At 41.2% G+C, this 10,764-nt stretch overlaps 1 protein-coding gene across 1 annotated transcript; it reads right to left on the reverse strand.

Moving 5' to 3' along the window:
- rplp2 (ribosomal protein, large P2) lies at positions 1–8,957 on the reverse strand. The gene is made up of 5 exons (XM_029694900.1): positions 8,817–8,957; positions 4,168–4,291; positions 3,979–4,027; positions 357–443; positions 1–136 (listed from the first exon to the last, which is right to left on the reverse strand). Exons 2-5 carry the CDS (start codon positions 4,288–4,290, stop codon positions 57–59), a joined length of 339 nt encoding a protein of 112 aa, XP_029550760.1. The 5' UTR covers position 4,291; positions 8,817–8,957; the 3' UTR covers positions 1–56.
- Between the last annotated feature and the right edge of the window lie 1,807 nt (positions 8,958–10,764).

Here is a 10,764-nt window from a genome sequence, read left to right on the forward strand (position 1 = left end):
TTTCTGGTAACAATTTCAAATTTTATTGTTTTTTTCCACTTCTCACGGAAGAAAAATTAATCAAAGAGGCCGAATCCCATGTCGTCATCAGATCCCTCTTCAGATTCCTCTTTCTTCTCCTCCTTTTTCTCTTCCGCTGCAGACACACAAACATAGGTTACCTTCATGTTTGGGAGTCTATCCGCAAAACGCGTAGTTAATTTCCAGAAATGCAATAAGTGTCTAATATAAAGCACAAGCGTTTTCCTCAAATTATGTTTAATGCAATTATTTTCAAAGATTGAAATGTTTGGCTCCCTATAATATTGTGGAATGTGATGTGAGACAAAAGGAGAGACATGAGAGATTGATCTTACCAGCAACAGGAGCAGTGCCAGCTGCAGCGCCAGCTGCAGGAGCTGCCACAGCACCACCTGCTGGCACCGAGGCCAACTTAGAGAGGCCTGCAAAGCAAAAAGGACCAATTCATGGACATAATAAATTAACGTGAACAGTGAATGAATGACTGAAGACATTTGCGCCTATATGCAATCTATAGACCAAAGTAGGGCTGTCCCTGGCAAAAACATTTTTGGGATCAAGACTCGTCTGTTCTTTTGACCAATCGATTGGTCTACATTTTTTTACGTGTATTTTTCCATATATTTACACATCCTATGTGTTTTAATTAAATCAACTATATTCACTGAACTTGTCTAATGGTTTGATGAAATAATTAAGACACAAATGACTAGAGGGAATCCGACCACCAATTGATTTGATAGTGCCCGGGCTCAGACTTGCTGTGCAAGAAAGACAGTGAGTGACTGACTAGCACCCGATGCCTCTCTCCTCCCTGCTGCAGCGACCACCACAGAACAAAGTGTTTATCGCGCTGTCCGTGTTGGGGAAACTGAAAAATAATTACATCCATTTCTGACTGAAAAGTTCTGTTACCAAAATCCCCAATTTGTTTAGGAAAAACATTCCCTATTCCCTCAACCCTTGTTCTCTTTACGTGACATGTATGCATTGCATTCACGTGACCAAAAACCTATTCGCACGGGACTAATATTACTAGAGAACGTTGGTTATGAAATTATTACTTCAGAATGTCCGTTATTCCAGAGGATGATTTGGACAGGATTTGTTTTTTCCCCCCAAACTGCCCCCTGTAATTCTTTCTTTTTCAAAATAAATTGACAGTTATGACGGAAGCCTGTAAGTTTTTATTCTAGGCGCGAAGATACAGTATTTCAACATGTCCAGGTGATCGGGCCACATTGATAACTCTAGCTTGGTTCCCGAGTTTCTAAACCATACCGACCATCTTTCCTATAGTGTCGCCATCATATTTGAATTGAGGAAGTGTGATCATAATCATTAGGATATTTTAGCGATCCGCAGTATGCCCTAAATGCCCTCCAGCCTTTAGATGTGAACTAAACAGTGCAATTGCACTTGAGATGCATTTTAAGGCAATGGATGGAAAGTTAACTTATCATTTCCAAACGTTTAGCTCGGTTATATGCTGCTTTGCGATCTACTAAACAGCAAGGGTTGCGTTAAATAGGCTCAATATTTGTTTCTGATGCATTTGGCAATATTCAATTAATACGCACAAAACAAACAAATGCATTCACTGAAAGTTGATAGGCTACATGTAGGCCATTCATATAGGTTATGCGCAGCATTTAGTTAAATTGATCGATTCAGACATTTCTCAAAACACAGGGATGTTGATTCACACGGGGCTAGTACCATCAGAGGACCTTGGAGTTTGCAACAAAAAAAAGCAGTAGGTTATTCTGGCTGGAATTGTTACTTTCCTGCCATGTATTGACAGAGTCGGACAGGACAAAAATTACAGATGTGGTGTTTTGGGCTAGTGCACATAATTACATTATCCGACCTCCCCCAGTAAAACTAATCCCATCCGAATAGGAAACCATAGGGCCTAACCTATAGCATATCATAATCACATCAATAAATTGGTTATAAATAACTCAACGTGACAGCAAAATGGATGCAGAGGACATGACAAATAAACTCGAAACGGGGGAATATTTAAGGGTTGCTCAGCAGGCAGAGGGAAAGTCAGATGTGTGGAATAAATGTGAATAGTTGTGGAAAATACTGAAGATCAACAAAAGGGTAAGGAGCAAGCACTGCCTGCATATTGTGTGTGCCAAACTGGTGCTGTATGGATTCATATAATTTCTGGCCGCTTGGAACAATGTAAACACTAAGTATAAGCGTACCAGAGAGTCTGTTGTAAAGTTTTCCCCCGAAATGGAACGGTTTATTTATTGTATAAGCTAATTATTCAAGGCTCACTTTATTTTGTTGTCAAACTAAAATGCTTCATTGCATTTTAAATCATGAACAACATGAAGGAATGAATGATTGATACAGTAGCCTATATATTGAAATATAGGCCTAAGTAAGTCACGGTATTAAGACTAAAAGAGAATGTGCTCTTAGGCCTACAGCTCGATGGTGGTTATACAAGGCTGCTATACTAAGTCTACTAATGATAATGATTACTTATGATCATAATAACAACAAAAGGAGTGTTATTATTATAAATATAATTTTTACGACAATTTTGAACATGGTAAACAGGAAATAAATAATACCAGAAGTTGTTTGGTAAAGCCTTTATTTTACCCAAAGCAAAAAATTTAAAAACAGCCGAATTTGCAAAATGGTTTACTTGCCATATTGTTGTGCGAGGCTTGGTGCTCATGGAATCAGTAGGCTATTAACCAAATACTAACAGGCAACAGAAGCAGGATCTGTCTTATTTCTGTATATATATATTGATGATTTATGAAGCCAGGCACATTTAACAGTAAGGCAATTGATTATTGACCTAATATAGTTGGGGTTTCCTCTCTCCTTACTTTTCTTAGGCCAACTGCTGTTTTCTCATCTCATTCTGCTGCTGCTTCCACAGCATTGTTCTCAACACCAATATGCTGGTTAACTTTGCCATTATGCACAGAGCAACATGGTCTAGGAAAAGCCATCAAACAGCAATCGCTACCCTATGAGGGAGAACGCTATAAAATATGTTATAAAATATGTATATATATTTTTTTTATAAGTGTTGCGCCATTATTCTTATGTAATATAACCATATACAATTTCAGTAGCACGTCTTGGACTGTGCCATCCCCACGGCCTCCACAATGGATCAGTCCACTCAGGGGGAATCCGACAGGTGTATTTATTTTTTATAAATTGCTACTGTTCGACAAAAGAAATCTTGGTTGACCAACAGCCTATCGACCAAACAATCGACCAGTCGACTAAATGGGGTCAGCCGTAGACCAAAGCCAATCACACTATAGTGTCGAACCAAGAAGTACTGGGGAAATATCTCAGCCAACAGTAAATCAGGCATAATGAGCTACAGAATTGTTAACAGGATGTACGGTATCTATTGCTCCGAACCCGTTACAGATTGGCTAATGAAAACATAACCCGTTCTTGGCGATATGTTCTTCGTTTTTGATTCGGTAAAAAGAGTATCTTATAAATGTCCGTGCACAGTTGCAGGTGGTTCTTCAAAAATCAAAGAATATAAAGAAAGATATTAAATCCACATTTTGCATAAAGTGAGCAGTTCCCTCGCCATTTTAGCTACCAGACATCTTGCATTTCCCAACATCTTTGCAGGAACTAGTCATTTCTATACGATGCGGACGCGTGTAGAAGTAGATGACAGTGCATGACACAGTGCAACCAAAAACAAAGATCTACACACATGCAAGAGGCATTTCTCATTCGATATAAAACATGGATTTAATATCTTTCTGAATAATCTCTGGTATATACTGAATCCAGAACAAAGAAAGTATCACCAAGAACAGGTTAGTTGAAAAATTCCTTGCGATGCTTTCCATTAGCCAATCTGTAACATTAACAATTCTGTAGCTATGACCATGCATGAACTCACGAGTCAAATCAAAGACATAACGGAAAATGCCTCACCAGAGTTCATGACTTCATTGATGTCTTTTCCATTTAATTCACTGACAACCTGTGAAAACAAATTCAGGTTCTAATCATCATCAGTTAATGTGTAAACCGAGGCCTCCATCGTGCAACAGTGTCCAAGGAAACAAAAGTAAATCAGTTTCTTATCTTAACAAGACAGCATCTCCCTAAATGGTGCCATACCTTGTCTAGGCGCTCAGCTTCGGCCTCGATTCCAACACTCCCCAGGATGTTCTTGATGTCCTTTGAGGAGGGGCTGGTGTTGCCACCGAGCACAGCCAGGAGGTAAGCGGCCACGTAACGCATTCTGCAAGAGATATGGATAAGAAAAAACTATTAGTTGGATTATAAACTATATTGGTCTACGTGACATGCATTCTGTGGATATTCAAATTGGCCTTACCCAGAGTCCATGTGAGATATGAGTAGCCTAATTAGCAATGGCTACAGTGTTTTCCACAAGCACATGGAGTACCCAGCCAAATAGAAATAGTAGTGAGGCAGGCTCCCCCGTATGTTCACAGAACAAGCTTTATTTTGGTGGCCTCTGGTACATTCTAATACTATAATGTATTTTCAACCAGCAACTACCAGGAAATAACACTGATCAAATGTTTTCACACTTTTACAGTGTTATTCATCAGCTGTTGTAGAATAAGATAAACACACGGTCTTTAAGAGTTATTTTCTCAGCTATCTGCAATAGAGGTATGATTGAAGAATGAAGCAGGTGTTAAACATGGGCTTTGCTACACAGAAAGCAGCAGTTGACTGACTACTCCATTGTCAACACTGATATCGACATGGCTACAGTAGGCTAGCCAGGATGAATGCCAGGTGTCTTTTTTAGCTTTCTTTTTGCAACAGTAGCCCGCAATTTGCTATTATGTTCACTATTGAAGAAGGTTAACTTTTGTAAATCACTTTCCTTAAAATAAATAAGCTGAGCAAGTAGATTGATGGGCACTTTGCTTTTTGCTCTGGACAGCTTGCGTTTGCTGTGTGAACGCATCAGCCTGCTTGAGAAGTTAGGACTCGCTCAAATACAAATAGCATGACTTTCACCCGATAGGCCAGTAAAGAAAATACATGAACGTGTCAGAAAACAATAGACTAAATGACTTCGACTCATCGTTACCACATTATATGGGACGTTCAAATTCATGCTCCCTGGGCACTTTTTTGAAGATTGACAATAATATCTTGGGAGTGATATTGCCTTTGGCTTCACCCCTAGTCGGTGGGGTCGGGGGTCTGGGTAAACCCCAATGGCAATTTTTGTATTTTTTTTTTAAAGCTAATTACAAAAAATTCTGAAAACAGATATACTATTTGACTATAACCTAATACTTTCAAATCTTGCTTACATTTGTATACGATGGTTTTAGTCTTCTATCCAATTTTTTTAAATAAATAAATAAAATCAAATGAAATTGTATTTGTCACATGCGCCGAATACAACAGGTGTAGACGTTACCGTGAAATGTTTACTTACAAGCCCTTAAACAATGCAGGTCAAGAAATAGTTAAGAAAATATGTACTAAATAAAAAAATAACGAGGCTATATACAGTGGGTAACGGTACAGAGTCAATGTCTGGAGGTACAGGTTAGTCGAGGTAATTTGTAGAAGTTGGTAAGGGTAAAGTGAATATGCATAGATAAACAGTGAGTAGCAGCAGTGTAAAAACGGAGGGGGGGGGGGGGGGGGGCAATGTAAACACTCCGGGTGGCCATTTGATTAATTGTTCAGCAGTCTTATGGCTTGGGGGTAGAAGCTGTTAAGGAGCCTTTTGGACCTAGACTTGGCACTCCGGTACCGATTGCCATGTGGTAGCAGAGAGAACAATATGACTTGGGTGACTGGAGGCTTTGACAATTTTTTGGGGCTTCCTCTGACACGCCTAGTATATAGGTCCTGGATGGCAGAAGCTTGGCCCCAGTGATGTACTGGGCCGTACGCACTACCCTCTGTAGCGCCTTACGGTTGGCTGCCAAGCAGTTGCCATACCAGGCAGTGATGCAACCGGTCAGGATGCTCTCGATGGTGCAGCTGTATAACTTTGAGGATCTGGGGACCCATGCCAAATCTTTTCAGTCTACTGGGGGGCAAAGGTGTTGTCGTTGTGTGTCTTGGTGTGTTTGGACCATGATAGTTTGTTGGTGATGGAAACTCTCGACCCGCTCCACTACAGCCCCATCGATGTACGGCCCTCCATATCCTGTAGTCCATGATCAGCTCCTTTTTCTTGCTCATGTTGGAGAGGTTGTTGTCCTGGCACCACACGGCCAGGTCTTTGAACTCCTCCCCATAGGCTGTCTCATCGTTGTCGGTGATCGGGCCTACCACTGTTGTGTCGTCATCAAACTTAATGTGTTGAGTCGTGCTTGGCCACGCAGTAGTGGGTGAACTGAGTACAGGAGGGGCCCCTGTGCTGAGGATCAGCGTGGCAGATGTGTTGTTGCCTACCCTTACCACCTGGAGGCGGCCAGTCAGGAAGTCCAGGATCCAGTTGCAGAGGGAGGTGTTTAGTCACAGGGTCCTTAGCTTAGTGATGAGCTATGTGGGCATTATGGTGTTGAACGCTGAGCTGTAGTCAATGAACAGTATTCTCACATAGGTGTTCCTTTTGTCCAGGTGGGAAAGGGTAATGTGGAGTGTGATTGAGATTGCGTCATCTGTGAATCTGTTGGGGCGGTATGCGAATTGGAGTGGGTCTAGGGTCTCCAGGATGCTGGTATTGATGTGAGCCGTGACCAGCCTTTCAAAGCACTTCACAGCTACCGACATGAGTGCCAAGGGGCGATAGTCATTTAGGCAGGGTACCTTCACTTTCTTGGGCACAGGGACTATGGTGGTCAGCTTGAAACATATAGGTGACTCGGTCAGGCAGAGGTTGAAAAGGGATCTGTGCAGGCCAGTCAAGTTCTTCCACACCAATCTCAACAAACCATTTCTGCATGGACCTCACTTTGTGCACAGGAGCATTGTCATGCTGAAACAGTAAAGGGCCTTCCCCAAACTGTTGCCACATAGTTGGAAACACAATCATCTAGAATGTAATTGTATGCTGTAGCGTTAAGATTTCCTTTCACTGGAACTAAGGGGCCCAACCCGAACCATGGAAAAAACAGCCCCAGACCATTATTCCTCTTCCACCAAACTTTACAGTTGGCCTCCCTGGTGAAGCTGCTGCGGTTACAATGCTTATGTGGAATTGCAGGCGCATATTATATGTTCCGAATTCAAAAATGATTGAGGCACAATTGAAAAGTTTATGCACTGCATATAGCAGATTAATTAGAAAATTAAAGCAGTACGTCCCTCAACGCTTGAGAAATAAGGAGCGCCATGTGAGCATTTGAAGAGGGTCAAATGGGTCTCACGGCCAATGTGTCAGTTGGCATTAGTGTGCTCTCTCCTCCTATATAAAGAAATTTGACTGCAACAACAGCCCACACAATACTTACCCAGGTACCGAGAGGCAGGACAGATAGACTGTCAAACCAGCCGTTTCCCTGTCAGCTCACTTTGTGACTGACAGGCACCTGTCCTATAAATAGATTGCTAGAAGATGCATATTGTGCTTTCTAGCAGGAGAGTTCTCGGCAGACTTTTTCCTGACTAGCAAAGTGGGAAAAGTACTCAGCTGAAAATGTGTCCATAATCAGCTGTATAGCAAGCACTAGAGGAAAACACTGAGTATAATCTACATTCTTGCATCAGTTAATTCATAAAATACTGGTCATTTCTTGAATGTCTGTTACCTAGCCCAGGGTTTCCAAAACTCAGTCATGGGGACTTTTTTTTTTTAAATCACCATCAAGCTTTGAATATTTCTGTAGTAACTTGACAAGGAATGCCCACACGCATTTCAATATTACTTTCCTTTACTTTCAACCCAATAACTAAAAGGTGTATAGCCAGGTACAAACGGTACAAAAATAGCAGAACTATATAGCCCACTCAACCGGTGGTAGAATCATATTGCACAGATCTGACTCTTAGTGATGACATCAAAGGGGAAAGGTCACGGTCAATGCCAATAATAACCATGTCATTATTTATATAGTGTCCACACTATAACAATTTCAATCAGCTGTCTAGTTAGTGCTAGGGCAAACAAATAAATGTGCACCCCTTGGGGTCCCCAGAACTTAGTTGGCTAGTTCAGCGTTTACCAAACTAAGGTTGTCACTAGTTACCACAGCTACAAAGTCATAAGTAGCTCTATATTAAGAAACAATTGCTTTTTAGTCTTCATTTAAATTTAGGCATAAGGCTAGCAGTGTGGTTAAAGTTAGGGTTACGCTAAGGGTATATATATAAATAGCTAATTAATTATGACCGTGGTAACTAATAAAGACCATGTTACTGTCATAAATGCATAGCTAGCATGCCGCGCAAGCACCAGAGAGGGACAGTATCAGAGCATGCGCGGCTAATAACTAACTGGCTATTAAGTTAGCATTTCACTAGACTCATGACACGTGCAAACTCAAGTCAATGCTGCAACAAAAGGGTAATAGTAAAAATGTTATGAAAGAAGTAAGATTTCACATACAGATAAAGAGAGTAACATGTGTTCGTGGTGCTCATGCAATTTCATACAATGGTGTCATGTTAGCAGCTAGTGTAGCTCGCTTACGTTAGCTCCTCTGCCTTAGCTTTGAACACTAGCACGTGCTCTTTATTTGCTAAAGTACTACATTTTCTTGTTGTACAGAATGACTTCTGACAATATAGTTGAACGTTAGTACAACTTAACTATAATACCGCAAACTCTGAATCAACTGTTTATGGTCTAAAACGTATTATAAAGATGAACTTACTTTAAGTCTATAGAGACACGAAACGTCAGTCACGCTGAATTTTCTGGAAAGGAGGGAGAGGTTAGAGTCTCGCGTCGTCTTCTTCTTCGGTGGGATTTATCGGAAGTTGGCATCCAACGTTATGGTGCATTACCGCCACCTACTGTACTGGAGTGTGGGTTAGAGACAGGGGAAAAACTACATCTACCTGCCAGCCCTGTTGCTCTTAAAAAAGATAACAAAATATTTGAGACTACATCGAATGACGTTCAACTCAGTATACTCTAAACTAATTTACTGTATCCCCTTCTCTCTCATACTAGATCTCAGCATCTCTCTTTCCCTCTGATACTGCCCACACTGTAGCAATACATGCTCCACGGTCTCTGTTTCCTGTCAATAATCTCTCCTGCCTTATTCTCAAAACCCATTGGAGGAGGTCAGAGGGGCGGGACCTCTGGCTTTCTATCTAATGGGTTTGAGAATTAACAAGGAGTGGGGGTCTTCTTCTATGGTATTATGGCGGTCCGCAAACATACGTTGGAGGTAAAACCTCACCACTATTCCACTACTTTGGCCCTATCCAAGGCTGGCCCGCTCATTAGGCAGGATTAAGGCAGGATTAATCAGCATTTTCTGAGCTAAACTGACCAAGACGCACCTCCAACAACACATAAAACCTCATATAATTCTGCCTAAAAACAATGACAATTTCTCTCAACCAGTGGCATATGGGCTTTTTAGGTGAGCACTGATGCCGCCTTGTGATAATTTTATTTGTATTTTTTTATTGAACTTTTATTTAACTAGGCAAGTCAGTTAAGAACAAATTGTTATTTACAATGACGGCCTACCCCGGCCAAACCCGGACGACGCTGGGCCAATTGTGTGCCGCCCTATGGGACTCCCAAACACGGCCGGATGTGTCAAATAAGATAAGCAGTGCCCACTGTCAAAGACAGGGGTGCAAAATATTTTGTATGTCCATTCCAAGCGCGTCTCTACAGGGTGCTATCGGAGAGACAAATTGCTGCCACGCTCCACCAACATTCCATCCAACTAACATAAATCATGTAGCAGCAGATATAGTATATGGTAGAAAGAGTATGTGGCCTTTTCTGTAGCCTACAGGCTGGAGATGAAATATATGACAATGAGACTAACACTTTTTACATCATGCAGGTTTCTCAGATCAAATAGCTTAACCTTAATGGTGCCCAATCAAATAAAACATTTGCTGACATATTAACAAACAACATATCCTAAAAACAAGACAGGTTGAAGTAAAATGGACAATATGGAATTGATAATCAGGCTACTCACAACTGCTGTACATGAGTTTCACCCGTGTGCTACATTGTCATCATCAGTGGTTTCAAGTTTGTATCCGTACATTTTTGACGAGCTGATCACAGTGAAAAAGAAAACACTTCTGCATTTCCCACTGTGTAAACACATTGCAAATAGGCTCAGGATAACTCCTGCTAAAATTGGGTAGCTGATATTCAGAGCTTAAATAACCAAATTGATTAGTCACAGGAATCAGGACTAATAAAGCCAATGCAACGGCCTGTTTTACAAACGGTGGGCCTAACACATGGATGGGTATTCATAAAATTCCATTCTAGGCCGACAAGGTAGGCTACTCCCCAGTAAGCATGGACCGACGCTGACGTCTTTTGGATGCCTTTTTTTGGTCCTGTCAAGACCAGCCATCTCTTTATTGGTGTAGTCCAAACCAGCCTTGATTTCCACGTCCACAGACGTTGGCTTTTGGTCCGGTCTGGACCAGCCTTGATTTGACCCAAACATAGGCCTTGATTTCAATGTCTGCAGACATAGATCTTTGGTCTGGACCAAGTCTCTATGTTTGATTCAGATTTGGTCCAGTCTAGACCGGGCTTATTTTGATCCAAACATAGATGTCTATAAATTACGTATTTTCGACTTACATTCAGAACTGAAAATT

Source organism: Salmo trutta, chromosome 16, assembly GCF_901001165.1.
Source record: "Salmo trutta chromosome 16, fSalTru1.1, whole genome shotgun sequence".
Classification (NCBI taxonomy): Eukaryota; Metazoa; Chordata; class Actinopteri; order Salmoniformes; family Salmonidae; genus Salmo; species Salmo trutta.

Excerpts from the sequence above, each read along its gene's own strand:
- rplp2 (XM_029694900.1), bottom strand. The coding sequence starts at position 4,290 with ATGCGTTACGTGGCCGCTTACCTCCTGGCTGTGCTCGGTGGCAACACC. Across the intron at positions 4,028-4,167 it reads AAGCTGAGCGCCTAGACAAG|GTTGTCAGTGAATTAAATGG; the intron begins GTATGGCACCAT and ends TTGTTTTCACAG. Across the intron at positions 444-3,978 it reads CAATGAAGTCATGAACTCTG|GCCTCTCTAAGTTGGCCTCG; the intron begins GTGAGGCATTTT and ends TTTGCTTTGCAG.